We start from the raw sequence: 18,714 nt of genomic DNA, 5'->3' as shown, positions 1-18,714 counted from the left end.
TCTAAATAAGACAAATAGAGAGTACGAAATCGACATCATTAATAACTTCGACAATTGAATGAAACAAGACACCAGTTTGTAAATAAGTAAGAAGGAAAAGAGGAAATAATAAATAATAAAGTAGGATAGGAATAATAAGATAAAAAACAATATTAAAAAAATAACAAAAGATATTTTTCTTTCCACGAACTCCACAGGATAATATAGATCGTCATAGTTCCAATATAATAATGTCAAAGATATACTTAGGTTGTTTTTGATCATATTAAATTAGTATTATTAACTGAATTAATTTATGCCAAATACATTCTTCAGCGTCGAATCGTCCTTTTTCGGCACATCGTTACGCTTGTCCGTCTTGCGATTGTTTTGCACGCGGGACTGCGCGAGAATGTAAGAGTCTGATTTTTTAATTTTATACAACTTGTACAAAAAGAACATCAAGACGACTGAGAACGCGAAAACACAGAACGTGACTATGGCAGTTGTGCTCGTATATGCGTCGGCGGTAAGTTTTTCATATACTCGGACATCTTAGGATCTTGCCAGGAAACCCACGTGTGGTTCCATTGTGCAGGATTTGCGTTCATATCATTAATTTTGTTATTCGCCCGTACCACAGTTAATTTGTGCAGCATTAAAGCTGCCTGTAATTCCTGCGCAACGATGAGTTCTTTTCGAATGATGTTTATCTTCTCACAAGGGTCCCTCTCCAGGTCAAAGAGACACGGCTGAAGCCATGCGTAGCATTCAACCTGCAAGTAATATAAGTGACATTTTTATCTCGATCGGGTTATAACATGTTCTCTAACAGCATCACACGTGTGTCACGCACCGATCTCTCATCAGAGACTAGTCGCACATGTGCATCGCATTAACTTAAATTTTAGAAGCGTGACTGAAATTTCGAATTAAGATTCATTTCCCAAATTTCTCAAGATAGTCTACCTTCTCCTCTTCCGTAACGTTGCAATGGACTTCTGCCTGTTGTCTTAACTTCAGGATCTTCTGAGAATCAAGTTCGGTAATATTGTCACCAGCTGTCATTGAAGCAATGGCAATTCCTGCTTTGCTACGCAACACTGCCTCAGGCGGATACAATGGTTGCTTCTCGGTCGGATTTTTTCCACTATCTCCTATCCAATCAGAGTATTTCAGGGACTGACGACGTACGTACTTGTATCTGCTATTACGAATAGCCTCGTAATTTTCGTCGATGTTTATCAGTATTTCTTTCCTAGGGCTAGTCTCGTCGGATACGATAGTCGGCCACATATCAAGGCCATCGATCTTGCCAAGTTTTTCTTTGCTTCCGCCTGTAAGCAAGATTTTATTGATATTTCTTCGCTGATCGAAAATCGATTTGTAACTAACCGGCGGCGGACAATAAAGTGGGCAACCAATCGGCTATGTATATTAAGTGGTTCGAGACCCGTTCGCGTTTCTTGATTAGAGGGCTCCAGATTGCCGTCACTCCTCGCACGGCGCCTTCCCAAGCAGTAGCTTTAATCTGTAAGAATTTCGATATTATAATAATTTGAATCAAGTTACATTCTTAGATGGTCAAGTTCTTCCTTCGTAACGAATACTTACTCCACGAAATGGATAATTACTGCCGGCATTGTACATCACCCCATTGGTGGGTGCACCGTTATCAGACATGAAGAGGATAATGCTATTATCCAACATACCGCGATTTTTCAAAGCCTCCACAACCTGGCCGACACTTTGATCCAATTTGGAGACCATGGCTGTAAATAGTAATATCAAAAACTAAAATAAATTATTAGTTTATGAACTATTTATAGCACCAAATAAATATTATTGCGAAGAAGAAATTATTGGATCTGTCGGAATTAGGGGGAGATATTGTTACTTACTATATAACATTAAATTAAATTCACGACACATATATAGCATAATTAAGTTAAATGTGCAATATGTAACGTGCGCAATTTTTCAGAAAATATTATTTTAGGACGGCCGATATTTTACTAAAAGTTAGGAAACAAATGTCCCGTGTTTGACATATAAAATTTTTTGTATAATATCGAGACTTAGGGAATAACAGTATTTTTACTTTCGAGATAAATTAACCGATAATAAAAAATAACACTGTACCAGCGTAAATTCTTCTGTTCGAATTGATAATGTAGGAAAACTTTTTGATCTCTTCGTGAGGAGCTTGCAGTAACTGCTTCTTATTTCCGCTGTGGGGTGCAATTTGAGACAAGTATAAGAACAATGGCTTATTCGGATTGTGAGCATTAATTAAGCGCACTGCTTCCTCGGTGAAGAGATCTGTTGAATAGTTGCCTTTTGTGTCCCATGCGACCTCCATATTCCATCTCATGTCCATGCCTCGAAAGTTTGTAACCTGAAAATAGAAAGATTACTGATAGGTACATTATTTTCAATATTTTGTAAACTGAGAAAAGAAATATTATTGATAAATATACACATAATTTTGAACACTCTCTTTTTAATACCTTCTTTCAGTTGTAGAACTGTCGCACGTTTTTTCTAATATTAGAAAAAAAATATGTAATATTCTTCAAATAACTTACTGGCTCTATTACTTCATGACTATAATAATCTTGGAAACCGTTCCAGTAACCAAAGTGCGTATCGAAGCCGCGATAAAGCGGCGTGTACTCATATTTGTAGGAACCTAAATGCCATTTACCCACTATATTTGTTGAGTAACCTAATTCCTTCAAATACTGCAACAGATAATCAGCCCGAAACATGTTTATTATTGACATATGTTCAGCCAAGATAACAATTTGCAATCTATTTTATGATAACGAAAATTTTCCATTATTACCTCCGGCATCAACTTCTCTGTTAGTGGAAGTCCGCGTGGTTCTGACGGATATATAACATTGTGTTGCATGCCTGTATGGATTGGATACTTTCCAGTCATTAAGGCTGATCTACTTGGCGTGCATAATGCTGATACATAATGATTGTTCAGGATAACTCCATAATATGCGAGAGCGTCGATATTTGGCGTCGGGATTTGGTCGGAACCATGGAAGCTAACGTCGTTCCAACCCTGCGAATAAAGATATGGGATTCTTCACGAACATTCCCGATTATTATTACTATTGATCGAAAATCTCTTAATGTACTCTCTTATCAGGTTTCATTAAAGCAATTTCGAAGCCTTCCAAAGAAAATAAAAAGTACAAGGAACGTTCGATTTGATCATAATTTTTATATTGTTAAAACCGCTCACCAAATCGTCTGCGAGGATAATAATAATATGTGGTTTTTTATAGTCATTTTCTCCAGTTATTTCGTTTTCCAATAAAGCGACGGGTATCAAAATATCCAAAAGGTACAATGTGAAGAACAATTGCAGCAGAAGCAGTCTACTCATCGTGAAGTGCTGAAACCAAAATTAATCGTAAGTGTGTAGAGCACCTGTCATGGAAGAATATGTCGAATATATTTGTTTCCTTTGAAGTAATTTAATTAGTTACACTGAAAAAAATGTATTTATTTGTGAAAAATAAAGATTTGATTACCTCGAAATCATATTTGTTTCTGACAAAATTGGATATATTTGATGGAAAGCAGAGTATATATCACAGAAATATAAAGATATTTCTGTGGAATATACATAATTTTGTTAGGATAAAAAATTAATTTCGCTAGAAGTAAAAGTAATTCGATTTAATATTGGGTAAGTGTAACAAAATCAATTTCAAACAAGAGAAGTCGTTTTATTAATTTCTGAGACCGCTAATAGGAATATTATATATTATTAATAGGAATATGAGTTCACGAGTGACATTTTGAATTCAACGAAATCGTTAATCGTTTCTTTCAATTAGTCGAGTTAAGCGCCGTCAGTTATTCACGAAAATAGATAAGTGATAAAGTGATAATTGAAAAAGGGTTGAAACCATAATAATATGATCTTTTAATTGTCCGAATACGATATAATACGCGTATGTTCACAATTTCCCAATTTTTTCTTGCAATTATGCGATATTTAGATATTTTCAGAATAGATTCGACTAGTAAGATTAATACAAAACAAATTATAGTAATGCCGATGTTTATATGTGCCAAATTATTCTTTTCTATATTTTTTACTTATTTTCATAAAGATTTTCTTGCCTTTTAGAATGCTTTATATGTTACAAAACACTCTACGTGTTCGAAATTCGGAAGATAATCAAATGGATCAGCAGATATTCGAAATATAAATATTATTTGTCGTAACAGCTACGTGAGTTATCTTTCGACACACGTTCATTATAATACTTCACGTCCCACGTCGTGCGATTTAACGTATTTTATATCGAGCACGTTGTGTCAGGTCATATCTTATATTGCGATAAAACAAGACAGTAATTAAAGCATTAAGGTTCCGGAGCAGGGATGCCATAAACTGGCCTCAGGTACGTAAAGATAAAGCACACACAAAACCGCGTGTAAATGTACGCTCCAAATTTCGAGCGCTTTCGATTGTTAAAAGGAAACAGACGACGTTATGCGTAGCAAATTTTTTACGTCGTATTACAGTAAATTCGACCGAAAAAGAGTAAGAGACAGACAGTCGTAAAGTAGTATATGTCTCTCTCCTTCTAACTATCGAAAGCGCCAGAAGTTCGGAGCGCACACGTATATGCGGTACCCATTTATGTTAAAAAGCATATGATTCCATTACATAAAATTAAAGTTGAAAAAATGTTTGAAAAAATAGTTTGATAACGTAATAATATTACCATGACATGATTCCCATGAAATATTATAACTTTTGTCTGAAACTTTTTTCGAATAATGCATTTTTTCAGAAATATTTGTGTGTAACACTTTATATGGACCTCTCAGTAGTTATTGACACGGATTTTGATTTGAAAAATTATACGCATTCATAATATTATATTATATAATATTATATTATATATTGTATAATATATATTACATATTCGTTCACAATGTATTCGGTTATAATTCTTTGAAAGTACTATGTTATTGTTTAATATATAATATATTAATTTAATTTAACTTCAGTTTCAAATGCACGTAATTATATTTTTTATAGAAAGAAGTAAATGTGGCAAATTTTAACGTAGATATATGTGAATTTTTTAAATAAATTTTTCTACTTTTAGGAAAGAAACCGAAAAAATCCATAAACAAACGGAAAAAGGAGGTTTTTTCCACAAATCTTCAAAACTATACTATATACTTTCGGAACGTAATGCACGATTACGTGATTATTTGCCAAAACCAACAAATTATTAATATTCCTTTACTAAACACTGGTAATGGTGTCAATTTTGTTTAACATATACTGAATGGAGTGTTAAATGGACGACAGAAAAAAGGAACGGAAGTGCCCGACACTTACCTGATTGCAAACTAGTCACGACGTTCGAAGACGACAAAATAGAAAAATGATATCGGTAACATTCGATTTAGCACTGATAAGTCGACGAGACTTATTGATTCGCCAATCCGTCGAACACTGCTGCAATTAACGTTTAACGTTCTGTTTAAGGAGGTTGTAACGCTAAGTGCCGTATCTCCAGTGGCGCAGCAAGGGGACTTCTCATAAATTTTCTATTTATCAAACAAAATTTCTTTTCTATATATTTATTTCTCTATAAATTTCTCTATAAATAAATAATAAATGTTTATCTGAAACAAAGTTGAGGTAAAAATACAAGGTATTTTATTTTTAAGTGATACTGTCAATTATCTTGAAAATAAAGCATATTCGGGAAAAATGTCCGACACAAAAGTTGTAGGTTTGAAGTGACATGCATTACATAGCAATTCACGAGACCGTAGACAGCATTGTTTAGATCATATAAAAATTAAATCATATAAAAATTAGATCATATAAAAATTATTTTGAAATTTTTTAATAGAAAACACATTTCTTTTATTATATGTTCTTACAGTTAACTTTAATTAGTTTTTAATATTACATTAGCTTAAATTATTATTACATTAGTTTTAACTTCCATCTTATATATAAATATATCAAATTAGAAGTAATTCGGTGTTATGAAGTTTATGAAGTTTTTATGCTCGCACATATATAAGTTTATAATTAAATATCTCGAATACGATACGGTAAAGATTATTGACATTTCCATTACATATTGTCAATCCGATTTATTTCTGTATCATGTACATATTATAGGTTTATTACCCGATTTAGTTAGCAGTTTTGTCATTTACCAAACATCCTCCTCGTTTTTTGTATCGAATTTTCCATGTGTTCCAGTCGAATTTCAATCTTTATTTGTAAAAACATGAGGTATTCGGGTAGAAATAAAATTTGAAGTACGACTTTGGAAAATGAATTATCCATATGAGGGGAATATAGTTGCCTTATTCTGCAAACAACGCGTGATTTCATCGTTCATTAACCCATTAATTATGGAACATGACTCGATACGTTATCATGTACAGTATATAATAAAAGTTTCAACATATTCTTCAATGATTATTGCAATGCACTTTATATCTAATAGGAAATATATATATATTTCTTGAAAATTATTAAAAAAAGAATATTTTTGGACATTGGATATCGAAAGCTTTACAAAATTCGTTCGAACAAAAAATATAGCAACTCATATGATTGAAGTCTAAAATGATCTTCGAGCAAAAATTAAAAATTTTTTTTTAAGTTTAACTTCAGTAAAAGAATAAAACCCGTTAAAAACAATAAAATTGTTCAAAATGTGTCAGTATTAATATAAATAAACAAGCAAAACGGAAAAGATTGCACGCGCGCGAACATTCACACAAATTAAAATTCCTGGCTGAGAACCCCGGTCGCTTCTGCAATCAAATGATAGTAATTTTATACACCGTGGAACAATATACGATTGAAAAAAAATAGTTTGTTAAAGATGAATTATATGTAATCCAGAGGCAAATCTGTAGTTAAATTATAAATTATTCGATTATTTTATTTTCATAAAATTTTGTACAGGGATTGAAAGAGACATGAATAAAGAGATAAAAGGTTTATTTCAGTTTCGTTATTCTATATCATCTTGCGCATCTTACAAAATGCTTGAGATCACAACTCGATCAAATAGCTTCCGATGGAATTGCGAATTCTCGCCAAGCAAATGCGCATTCTTAAACGCATTCTCGGGGGCGACTTGTGATCTATATGGTGATATAAACATTTATATCGCCAAAATTATACCTTGCGATCTAAATAAATGTAAGACAAACTGAGAACATGAAATCTACATCATTAATGTCTCGACAATTAAATAAATTAATAGACACTATTTTATAGTTTGTATATAGGTAAGAAAAAAAAGAAGAAATGATAAATAATAAGGTAGAATAGGAATAATAAGGTAATAAAAAGACAGAAAATGTAAAAAGAATAACAAAATAATATATTTTCACCCGCGAACAGGATGAAATGATTACTATAGCTCTAAAATAATAATGTCTAAGGTCCACTCACGTTGTTATCTTCGATCGTATTAGGTTGGTGCGTATGAAATGTCGCATTCTCTTTACATGCGGACGTTTTCCTCCCTGTTTTCGTTATACTTTTGTATTTGGCATAACCTCATTCATACTCGTATTGTCCATTGCCAGAGACTCATTTCAACAAAATAGGTTTTCTCGAAGGTCTTCCCTTTTTTATTTCTTTTGAGTTTATTACCGATATGAATTCTGCCGACATTCGCGTCATTTTCTTATATGAGTACAAACTTGGTAATAGTGCTGCAAAAGCTGCACGCAACATAAACCAAGCGTTTGGGGAGAATACGGTTAACAATCGGAAAGTGCAGCGTTGGTTCGAAAAATTTCGGACTGGCGATTTTTCACTGCAAAATGAGCCGCGCGGAAGACCCAAAACGTCTGTGAATAATGATGACCTGAAGGCTCTAGTGGAAGCGGATCCAGCCGTATCCACGAGGGAACTTGCTATCAGGATGAAAGTTGACCATACAACGATATTGAGACACCAAATTGTACTCCCATCGCTTGTGAATCGGCATGGCCCGCTACTGCTCCATGACAACGCTCGGCCGCACACATCGCACAAAACAATTGCGAAACTGAACGAACTGGAATATGAAGTTTTGCAGCATCCACCATATTCACCGGATCTCTCGCCGACCGATTTTCATTTTTTCAAGCATTTAGAGCTGTTTTTAAGAGGCAAACACCATGAAAATGAAGACAGTCTAAAAAACTCGATATCAGAGTTTATTAATTCTAAAGACCAAAATTTTTTTAAGACAGGCATCTACGCTTTAAAATCTCGTTGGGAGAAGTGTATTGAAGCGAATGGAGCATACTTTGATTGAATAAACAGCTTTTGAAGAAAGATATACAGTTTTATACAATCACTTAAGAATCCGACATTTCATATGCACCAACCTAATACTAACTGAATTAAATCGTTCTAGACATATCATTCAGCGCCAAATCCTCCTCTTTCCATACATCGCTCTTGTTTGTCAAGAATCGTTTGCGGGACTGCTCGTGAACGGGCGAACTACATTTCTTAGATTTGTACAACTCGTACGAATAGAACACTAAAATTAGGGACAACACGACAGTACAGAACGCAATCGTGACAGATATGCTTGCATGTGAATCAATTTTCCTCGTGTAGATAGTAACATTGGGATTGGGATCCTGCCAGCACACCCATGTATGATTCCATCGTATAGGATCTGCTTTCAGATCATTGTTCATGTTGTTCGGCGGTAACATAGTTGATTTATGCTGCTTCAAAGCTGTCTTCAATTTCTGCGCAACGTAGGGTTTTTTTGCAATAATGTTCATCTTCTCGCAAGGATCTCTTTCCAAATCAAAGAGACATGGCGTAAGCCGTACATTACACGCAACCTGCAAACAGTATGGATGACTCTTATATTTCGATCGGAATATAAAATGAATATCCTAATTAATGACAGTGCTCCAATTGATGAAAATCGCATCTGTTCTTCTCAATAACTCAAATAATTTAGCCCTATATTTACCCAAGAAAATATGATTTTACTCTAAATTTTACATATTATCTATTATAATAAGTATCGAATAAAATTGAAAATCATAGTGAATGCCGGAGTATCATAAATATTAAATTTAGGTGCGGCCCTCTTTACGCTAGTGAAATACGATACTTGCAACTTCACAACCTTCTTCAATGCGATTGTGAAAGTGATAAAGATATGAGATAGAACGTTATTCAATTTGCGTGCGAACATTGTTCAATGTAAACTTTTGAAGCATAGACGAAATTTCCAATTAAAAATCGTATCCCTGATTTCTCAAGATTGTCTACCTTCTCCTTTTCCATAACGTTGCAATGGACTTCCGCCTGCTGTCTTAACTGTAGGATCTTCTGAGAATTAAGTTCAGCGGTATTGTTAGTCACTGAAGCAATGGCAACTCCTGCTTTGCTATGTAACACTGTCTCAGGCGGATACGGTGATCGTTTCTCAGTCGGGCTTCTTCCGCTATCTCCTGTCCACTTAAAGCTTTCCTTGGTCTGAACATGTACGTACTTGTATTTTCGATTACGAATGGCCTGGTACGTTTTGTCGATATTTATCAGAACTTCTTCTCTGGGATTAGTCTCGTCGGATACAATCGTCGGCCACATATCGAGGCCATCGATCTTGCCAATTTTTTCCTTGCTTCTGCCTATAACCGAGATTTCATTGATACTATTTTTAACGTTGATCAAGAAACGATTTATAACTAACCGGCGGCGGACAACAAAGTGGGCAACCAATCGGCTATATATATTAAGTGGTTCGAGACCCGCTCGCGTTTCTTGATTAGAGGGCTCCAAATTGCGGCTACGCTTCGCACGGCGCCTTCCCAAGCGGTATTTTTAATCTGTAAATATTCTGGTTTCACTCGCATCGTAATTTGTGTCAAGTTATATCGTTAGATGATCCAAGTTCTTCCCTCGCAACGAATACTTACTCCACGCAAGGGATAATTACTGCCATAATTATTCAGAAATCCATAAGTGGGCGCACCATTATCAGACATGAAAAGGATAATGCTATTATTCAACATATTGCGATTTTTCAAGGCTTTCATGACTTCACCGACGCTATCATCCAATTTAGAAACCATGGCTGTAAATAGTAATATCAAAAGTAAAATAAACTATGCAGTTTTATAGCATCTAAAAAATCTTGCAAAAAAGGATCATTTCATTTATCGGAACTAGGAACATTTTATTTATTATATATAACTAAATTAAACTAAATCTTTCTTACACGGTGTAGGGCATTTAAATTGAGGCACTTTAATATAACAAAAATAAAGCAAATTAGAAAGAAATGTTTCGGACAAAAGTTGTAGTGTTTTTTGAAGGGCTGACATATTTTGATAACCTTAAGTTCGTTGTATTCGCAATAATTCAATGTCATTTTAAGGTCAACTTAATTTTTTTAATAGAATTTTTTAGCTTTTTTAGTTTTTTAGCACAAATTTCGATTTATCTGTTCATTCTACGTATAAAAACCGCTTTCACTCTCATACGTGCCATTGCAACGCCAACCCGATATATTGCTCTATGTGTTAACGGAAAACTCTTGTACACACGTAATTAAGTTAAAATGTGTAGTATATGTAATGTGTGCAACGTTTGCGAAAATTGTATTACTTTAGAACGGCCGAAGTTCTGCTAGAAATAAGAAAATAAGTATTCAATGTTTGTACATGAAATATTTTTTATACTAAACCAACAGAGACACGTGCTACGCGTTATGCCTGTGAAGTCCGTATGACGTTTTAATAATTTTTAAAAAACAATGATAATGCTAATAGCATTTTTTATAGTTCAACATTTCCTGATAAAAATTTTAAAAAATCCCCAAAATTTCCACTTTTTTAATACCAAAATATCGGAAATGAAAAAATGTCTTGTTAACTTCACGTTTCAGCACAACATAGTCTCCTCTAAAATACAAGAAGTCAGTGAATAATATGTTTTTCGACGAGAGTTCCAATTAGTTCTTGGCTAGTTTTTGAAAATTATACTGCACCAGCATAAATTCTTCTATTTGGATCGGTGATGTAGAAGAATTTTTCGATCTCTTCGGGAGGAGCTTGTAGTAACTGCTCCTCATTTCCACTGTGGGGAGCAATTTGAGACAGGTATAAGAACAATGGTTTATCGGGATTGTGAGCATTAATTAAGCGTACTGCTTCCTCGGTGAAGAGATCTGTTGAATAGTTGCCTTTTGTGTCCCATGCGACCTCCATATTCCATCTCATGTCCATGCCTCGAAAGTTTGTAACCTGAAAATAGAAAGATTACTGATAGGTACATTATTTTCAATATTTTGTAAACTGAGAGAAGAAATATTATTGGTAAGTATACACATAATTTTGAACACTCTCTTTTTAATACCTTCTTTCAATTGTAGAACTGTCGCATANACCTTCTTTCAGTTGTAGAACTGTCGCATATTTTTTCTAATATTAGAAAAAAAATATGTAATATTCTTCAAATAACTTACTGGCTCTATTACTTCATGACTATAATAATCTTGGAGACCGTTCCAGTAACCAAAATGCGTATCGAAGCCACGATAAAGCGGCGTGTACTCGTGTTTGTAGAAACCTAAGTGCCATTTACCCACTATATTTGTTGAGTAACCCAATTCCTTCAAATACTGCAACAGATAATCAGCTCGAGACATGTTTATTATTGACGTATGTTCAGCCAAGATAACAATTTGCAATCTATTTTATGATAACGAAAATTTTTTTATTATTACCTCCGGCATCAACTTCTCTGTTAGTGGAAGTCCGCGTGGTTCTGACGGACATATAACACTGTGTTGCATGCCTGTACGGATTGGATACTTCCCAGTCATTAAGGCTGCTCTACTTGGCGTGCATAATGATGATACATAATGATTGTTCAGGATAACTCCATAATATGCGAGAGCGTCGATATTTGGCGTCGGGATTTGGTCGGAACCATGGAAGCTAACGTCGTTCCAGCCCTGCGAATAACGATATGAAATCCATCATATTTTATAGAATAATAACATAATATACATTATCCCTGTTTATTATTATAATCAATGAGAAGTTTCTTAATGTATTCGGTTGATAGATTTCGTCAAAGCAATCCCTAATCCTTTCAAATAAACACACCTACAAAATTAGAGGAACCTTTGTTTCGATAATAATTTTTACATCGTTATTGTTACTCACCAAATCATCTGCGAGGATAATAATAATATGTGGTTTTCTGGAGTTATTTCCTTCGGTCGCTCCATTTTCCATCATAGCGACGGGTATTAAGGCGTATGAAAGGCATAATGTGAAGAGCAGTTGCAACAAGAACGGTCTACTCATCGCGAAATATTAAAACCAAAATCGATCGTAAACTTCGCACGTGCAAATTATCTGGGATGCTATTTTATGCACATTTACTGACCAGTCGGATTGATGTGTGTCGTTGTATAGCTTTTATACCACGTTATATGTATAAAACGACACGTTCCTTAGCCGAAGTTGTCTGTATACAGTTACGGAATAAACTTTATCATGGTACAACGTGTCTTATATTCTCTACGTTACAGCCTAATTGACATATTTTATCTTATCTAATTTACATATTTTATCTTTCTTCAAACATATATGGAACTATGTACAACGTATGAAAATAAAATCAAGTACCTGGTTAGATAAATTTTGCAAAAGGAGAACCACTTTCTATAATTTCGAATTTATATATATATATGTATGTATGTATATATATATACAGGGTAACCGAATACTTCCGCTTCGTGGGGACGTAGAGTTCATTGAGTTGAACAAAAATGTCATATACCATTTTGCAAAATTCGCAATACTTAATGAGGAATTAATTATTTTGTCTGAGCTAATGAACATACGGGAAAGGGTAGATCGGACATCAGTATAATTTAGTTCTCTTTAATTTAGACAAAATAGTTAATTTTTCGCTAACAATTGCGAATTTTACAAAATGGTACATGATTTTTTTACTCAGTTTCACCCGTTCCATTTGCACTCCACGGAAACTGAGATTAGTTTGGGACACTATATAATCACGTTCCGAATGATCCGCGACACGTACGATGGGAACGGCTCCGCCATGCTAAGAAGTTACACTCCCGGATAAAAAGATAGGTAATGTGTATTATCTTTAAATTCTCCATTATATGCTTGTGTTGGATATGGGAAAAAGTTCGTGGCGTTTTTTTAGTAAAATTCAAGTGTTTTTCTTAGAATATTAAAATCAATTTATTCAAACCAAATATAAACCAAAAATATACTCAATTATTTTCGATAATATTTTGTCATTTTTGGGGCAGAGCGATAATCTCATCGCGATAGAACTTCTGTTTCTAGTCGAAAAACTGCTTCAAGTGATTTTCATAGGCCTTTTTTGAAACCAGTTTTACACTATTAAGAGAGTTCTGCAGAGACCTAAACAAATAATAGACTACACGGTGGATACATTAAAACTAAAAATATCCTTAGGATTTTCTTAAATGGAAATTCCAAGCTTTATCTTTAATTCGATCAAATTTTATAATAAATTTAAATTTTTACTATTCCTTATATAATTCGCTCATCACACGGAGAGTTTAAATGTTTCTTATATGTTTATGGGATCTGTTTGTTTTAGATTTTATTGATCTCTTTCCACATTAGTTTCATTTCCCTGAAAAAAAAACTGTACAATAAAATTATATGAATTTCCACTTTATGTTTCAATGATGTTGCTGGATGAGTTATTTTTTATCGTACAATGAAGAAACAGTTCGTCGTATTTTATGTGTCATTAGTATTAGACTGTACATGTAATTTTATCTGTATCAATTTTTTATACATATATATGAATGTATCACATGTACCCCTCTCCCGCCTTTAATCATGAATAAAAACAATTTTTATATTTCTTGACTGTACGTTTTTATTTATTAGAATACAGTTACAGTTTTAATCAATGTAAACAAAATGTCTTACACCATTTTGCAAACTACACGCGAAATTTCGAGTTTTAATGATCATTACGTAATAATTATAATTGAAAATGGCCGCGTATAGAGGCTCCTTTAATTAATAACTTAAAAATTTGCATGTTATTTGCAAAATGATGAACAGGACTTTTTTGTCCACATTGACCTAAACTATAAATATATGTGATGGTTGACACGCTTTGCGTCAGACATCCTGTATAAAGAGTCAAGCGACTTCTCTCATCTACCACCATAAGTGCCACTATATTTGATCCATTCTAGCTCTATAAAAGCAGATGGACACAGATTGTAAATACATACCATAAACTTAACCTAAAATTTATGCTATGTGTAATAAATGATTATTTAATAAACAGAAATATATAACAACTCTAGTGTAAATATATGTGTGCGTGCGCGTATGTATGTGTGTATGTATTTTTAATAGATTGATTTCAATTTCGTATACGATTTTTAGGTGAATAAATAATTATATACAAATACAAGAAATCAAGTCATCGAGACGGATTAGCTGAAGTATATATTCTGCAATTATAATTGCAACATATGTTATAGATAATGTTGCATCAACAAAAATTCTTGAAGTCTAACTTCCACAATATCACAATACAATCGTAATGTCGACATATGTTATAATATAACATTACATTACATTAACGCAAAACAATCGCAATCTTTTATATTCCCGAATAAGACAGTGTAAAACCTTATATACTCGCACCGTTATAAATTCAAATATTAAATTGAAAATATTGGAAACAAAATCAACGAGCGTCATAAATGCTACATAACAAATGATAATAGAATATCTCCGTTCCACTGCGGGCTCAATATGGCTGATTCAATGAGGTGAGGGAACTACCAATCAGCAATCGCATCAGCATTGTCGCTTTTTTTTCTATATAGGTCCGTTCTTTTTCACTGAACTGGCTGCACTAGTTTGCACTACTTCTCTTCTCTTCCTCCCACCAAGTCTTAACGGTATATCTCTCCCTTTTTAAGTTCTATAAGTGTACACTAGTTCAGGGAAAAAGAACAGATCTCATATAGGATCTCTCCCCTGTGACGCGCCCGAAGCAAGAATTTGCCACGTCCGAAGTTGGCGTGAAGGATCGATGGATCAGCTTTGTAGTTACATTCTGTCCGTCAAGCAGAACGTTCGAGGAAAATAACTCGTAATGGCTGAATATAAGGAAAACGATGTTGGAACATCGGAAACGGCTGACGAATTCAGTCATAATGGTGTGCAGGAATCAAAAAATAGATCCTTAACATTAGCCAGCCATCTACTTTTCACCGAGACGAACAAGCTAAACGTGTTGGACGGGGATTTCGGAGCTGAGCTACGTCGCCATTTCGAACACGCTGGGAAATTTGGGAAAGCTTTCATGTTACACGCCCTCAAAGTCGATACGCTCGCTGTGTACCAAACTCACCTGGCTTATCTGCGTGCCGGCGCCCGGATAATAAGGACCAATACATATCAAGCTTCCAAGGATGACTTTATGACGTACATAGGTTTCGATGATCGCGAGTATTCATCGATGGTACGTGGAGCCGCGGTGTTGGCGAAGAAAGCCGTGAAAACGTACGGCGAGGAGATGGGATACGATCCAAATTCCGAGGTATATCAACTGCGCCGACCCTTAGTAGCTGGCTCCTGCGGCAGTTACCTGCTTTCGCTTCTCGATAATATACCTAATAAATGGTACATATCTGTGGAAGTCCTGCGTGAGCTATCGGAAAGCGAACTGTTGCGGTTTCATGGATATCGTGTGCAAGAGTTATTGGCGGCGAAAGTCGATCTGTTGGCATTCGAGTCTGTACCTACTGTGAATGAGGTTCGTGCTGTATTGAAATTGCTCCGGAATTACCAGACAACTCGCGCCTGGATCTCGCTCTTATGTTCGGTAGATGCGAAACTAATGGACGGCACGGACTTTGAAGTCGCAGCTGCGATGTGTTACAATTACCTGCCCAACCAAATTATCGCGGTCGGCGCCGAATGCATCGATCCAACAGTAACGATATCCGTTATGCGGATGCTCAACGAAACCAGGAAATCTAAGATTCCGTTCCTGTTATACGCTGACAAACGTCATTTCTCTATTACGGAAGGCGCCGGTGGACCTAACGCAACCCTTTCGCAGAATTATCTACAGCAATTGCGGGACGCCGGAATATGCTACGTCGGGGGTGGTCTGGACACTGTCGCGGAGGACATGAAAAAGATCTGCGAACAAGCGGCAAATCTCCACGGATCCAAGGCCAAATCATCCAAATGATGATGCATATGTTCTTAACGGAATAACAAAAATCTATCTAAACCATGATTATAATAATAACTTTTTGCGTTCTCGTTATTCATTTCATATACTTATCGCATGAACGCTTATTGTCAAAGAGAACTATTGTCCAAGAGGAAAACTGATGAGATATAATAAAAATACCTACCTCACTAAACCTACCTAAGTTGTTAACTATGATTATGTCGATTTTTATTATTAATTCTTTTAAGAATTCATTAGATTCTTTATATATTACTTTGTTGTCATATAATTCTGCAAATATTTTTTATTATTCTATATTGTTATTCTCTATACATTATTTTGTACATAATTATTCATTTTTTTCTTCCAATCGTGAGTAAACGCTGCATTTGTGAATAACTTAATTCTAATTTCCATAGTTTATAACTTCTATATTCTGATCGTTAAAATAAAAACATTTGGATATATATATAATATACTCTACATTCATATATATTACATATACTATGCATATTGGTAATACATAGTGAATGTACATATATTGTGTACGAAATGTACATACATTGCACATAGAATGTATGTGCAAATGGGAATAATGTGCATAAAATATTCCATGCATGTACATACAGTGTACACTCGATTACAGGACGGTTGCAACAGTTTTTGTTTGTCACATTTCGGAACACACAAAAATTATGACGAAACGAACCTATGAATTGACGATCATGCGTGATAGATAATCTGACGGCTAAGTTCCGGTCTATAATAAATGCTTTAAATTCTAAGCCTTAAGGAATCGACCAATCACAGTCTATTATTCTTTTCACATCCGACTATGATTGGTCAATTTCTTAAGGCTTAGAACTTAAATTCTCATTGTAGATCCCGCTTAACACCGACTCCAAGGACTATATTCTTGTGATTTATGCTTATATAATCTATTCTTATACGCCTATAAAGCCCGCACCAAACTACGAATTGAGATTCAATTCAAATTTAGCCTATCGGAACAAGTTATGCTGAACTTGTGAGCTACGAACACATACATAAACGGATATATACATAAACAAGCTCGCTTCGTAGCACACTTTATTTGTCGGTGCGAGAACGTTGAAGAAAAATAATTCGTTATCACTGAGTGCGGAAAAAATAGAAGTCGATCTGTATGATCGTATCATAAAGACATCAAGAAACGAACTCTTAACAATCGCCCGCTGTTAATACTATGCACGCGAGATGGGCCAGCCAACGGTGATAGACGGCGATTTCGAAACTGAGTTACGTCACCATTTGCACCATTTCATATGGAACAAACGAGATGTAGGATATTTCCCGTTACATGCCCTCAAGTTTGCTCCGTCCGCCGTGCACGATACTCACTTGGCTTTCTTACGCGCCGGTGCCCGGATAATAAGGACTAACACATTTCAAGCGTCCTTGGATGAAGCTAAGAAATTTTATAATCTCGATTTGAGTGAGTATACTGCACTGATACACAAGGCCGTGAAATTGGCCAGAGAGGCCGTGGAAAATTATGGCAAAGAAATGGGATACAATTTAAATTCTGAAGAATACAAACGTAGCCGACCTTTAATAGCAGGAGTCTGCGGCAGTCATGTAATTCTGACTTCCCTCACATCACCTAATGTAAACAATCCACGGCGCATGGTTAAAAGGAAAGAAGAATTGATAAAATTTCACGAATCTCGTGTGAAAATATTATTGACGGCTAATGTCGACCTGTTGGCATTCCAGTGTATATGTACTTTGGAAGAGACTAAGGCTGTATTAGATATATTAAAACGGTATTCGCAAGTTCGCGCTTGGATCTCTTTCTTTTGCAAGGAACATGGAAAACTAAATGACGGTATTGAATTTGGAGAGGTAGCTGCATTATGTCATAACTCCCTTCCCAAGCAAATTATCGCGATCGGTGTTGACTCATTGCAGCCGGAACCAATAATCCCCTTTATGCGAATCGCTAGCGAATTCCGCACACCAAAAATTCCATTTCTGTTACAAGCATGCAAACGTCATATATATACTATGAGGATATATACTGATAATGAACTTAGCATGATGATGCCTCTCGATGATATAAAAGAGTGGTTTAAATTCGGATTAAGTTATATTGGCGGTGGTCCCTACACAGACGCGGAAGACATAAAACAGATTTGCAAACATGTGGAAAATTTTTACGTGTCCTCAGTCCAGGACAGTCCTCAGCCTTTCACTTCTTTTAAACCACAGTCCTACAAAAATAACAAAGCTCTGGCCAAATTATGATCATCGTCATAACTTTATAATCTCATTATTCTTTTGATATATTTCTCACATTGTGGCGGATTGTTTAGGAACATTGGTTTATGGATTAAACATAAATATTGTTATATTAGTGATGTAAATTAGATAAGTCGTACTGAAATATC

General features: G+C 34.9%; 4 protein-coding genes across 4 annotated transcripts; 2 read left to right on the top strand and 2 right to left on the bottom strand.

Annotated features, from left to right (window-relative positions):
* Window positions 1–476: 476 nt before the first annotated feature.
* LOC106742445 (arylsulfatase B-like) lies at window positions 477–3,385 on the bottom strand. The gene is made up of 8 exons (XM_014615375.1): window positions 3,242–3,385; window positions 2,828–3,058; window positions 2,568–2,723; window positions 2,122–2,377; window positions 1,594–1,751; window positions 1,375–1,510; window positions 949–1,316; window positions 477–755 (listed from the first exon to the last, which is right to left on the bottom strand). Exons 1-8 carry the CDS (start codon window positions 3,383–3,385, stop codon window positions 477–479), a joined length of 1,728 nt encoding a protein of 575 aa, XP_014470861.1.
* Window positions 3,386–8,412: 5,027 nt separating this feature from the next.
* On the bottom strand, window positions 8,413–12,360 carry LOC106742444 (arylsulfatase B-like). The gene is made up of 8 exons (XM_014615374.1): window positions 12,217–12,360; window positions 11,772–12,002; window positions 11,511–11,666; window positions 11,034–11,289; window positions 9,961–10,118; window positions 9,735–9,870; window positions 9,311–9,672; window positions 8,413–8,871 (listed from the first exon to the last, which is right to left on the bottom strand). The coding sequence occupies exons 1-8, from the start codon at window positions 12,358–12,360 to the stop codon at window positions 8,413–8,415; spliced, it is 1,902 nt and encodes a 633-aa protein (XP_014470860.1).
* Window positions 12,361–15,193: 2,833 nt separating this feature from the next.
* Window positions 15,194–16,300, top strand: LOC106742443 (homocysteine S-methyltransferase-like). Its single transcript, XM_014615373.1, has one exon. It carries the CDS (start codon window positions 15,194–15,196, stop codon window positions 16,298–16,300), a length of 1,107 nt encoding a protein of 368 aa, XP_014470859.1.
* Window positions 16,301–17,521: 1,221 nt separating this feature from the next.
* LOC106742442 (homocysteine S-methyltransferase-like) lies at window positions 17,522–18,571 on the top strand. The gene has a single exon (XM_014615372.1). The coding sequence runs from the start codon at window positions 17,522–17,524 to the stop codon at window positions 18,569–18,571; it is 1,050 nt and encodes a 349-aa protein (XP_014470858.1).
* Window positions 18,572–18,714: the final 143 nt, after the last annotated feature.

The sequence above is a fragment of the Dinoponera quadriceps genome, unplaced genomic scaffold (genome assembly GCF_001313825.1).
Source record: "Dinoponera quadriceps isolate SergipeBrazil2010 unplaced genomic scaffold, ASM131382v1 scaffold113, whole genome shotgun sequence".
Lineage (NCBI taxonomy): Eukaryota > Metazoa > Arthropoda > Insecta > Hymenoptera > Formicidae > Dinoponera > Dinoponera quadriceps.
Note: the sequence above shows the minus strand (reverse complement) of the source record. Positions and strands in the feature narration are given on the sequence as shown.

Excerpts from the sequence above, each read along its gene's own strand:
- LOC106742445 (XM_014615375.1), bottom strand. The coding sequence starts at position 3,385 with ATGAGTAGACTGCTTCTGCTGCAATTGTTCTTCACATTGTACCTTTTG. Across the intron at positions 2,378-2,567 it reads GTCATGAAGTAATAGAGCCA|GTTACAAACTTTCGAGGCAT; the intron begins GTAAGTTATTTG and ends TTCTATTTTCAG. Across the intron at positions 1,317-1,374 it reads CACTTTATTGTCCGCCGCCG|GCGGAAGCAAAGAAAAACTT; the intron begins GTTAGTTACAAA and ends TCTTGCTTACAG.
- LOC106742444 (XM_014615374.1), bottom strand. The coding sequence starts at position 12,360 with ATGAGTAGACCGTTCTTGTTGCAACTGCTCTTCACATTATGCCTTTCA. Across the intron at positions 11,667-11,771 it reads CAGAGAAGTTGATGCCGGAG|TATTTGAAGGAATTGGGTTA; the intron begins GTAATAATAAAA and ends TATCTGTTGCAG. Across the intron at positions 8,872-9,310 it reads ACGTTATGGAAAAGGAGAAG|GTTGCGTGTAATGTACGGCT; the intron begins GTAGACAATCTT and ends TACTGTTTGCAG.
- LOC106742443 (XM_014615373.1), top strand. The coding sequence starts at position 15,194 with ATGGCTGAATATAAGGAAAACGATGTTGGAACATCGGAAACGGCTGAC.
- LOC106742442 (XM_014615372.1), top strand. The coding sequence starts at position 17,522 with ATGGGCCAGCCAACGGTGATAGACGGCGATTTCGAAACTGAGTTACGT.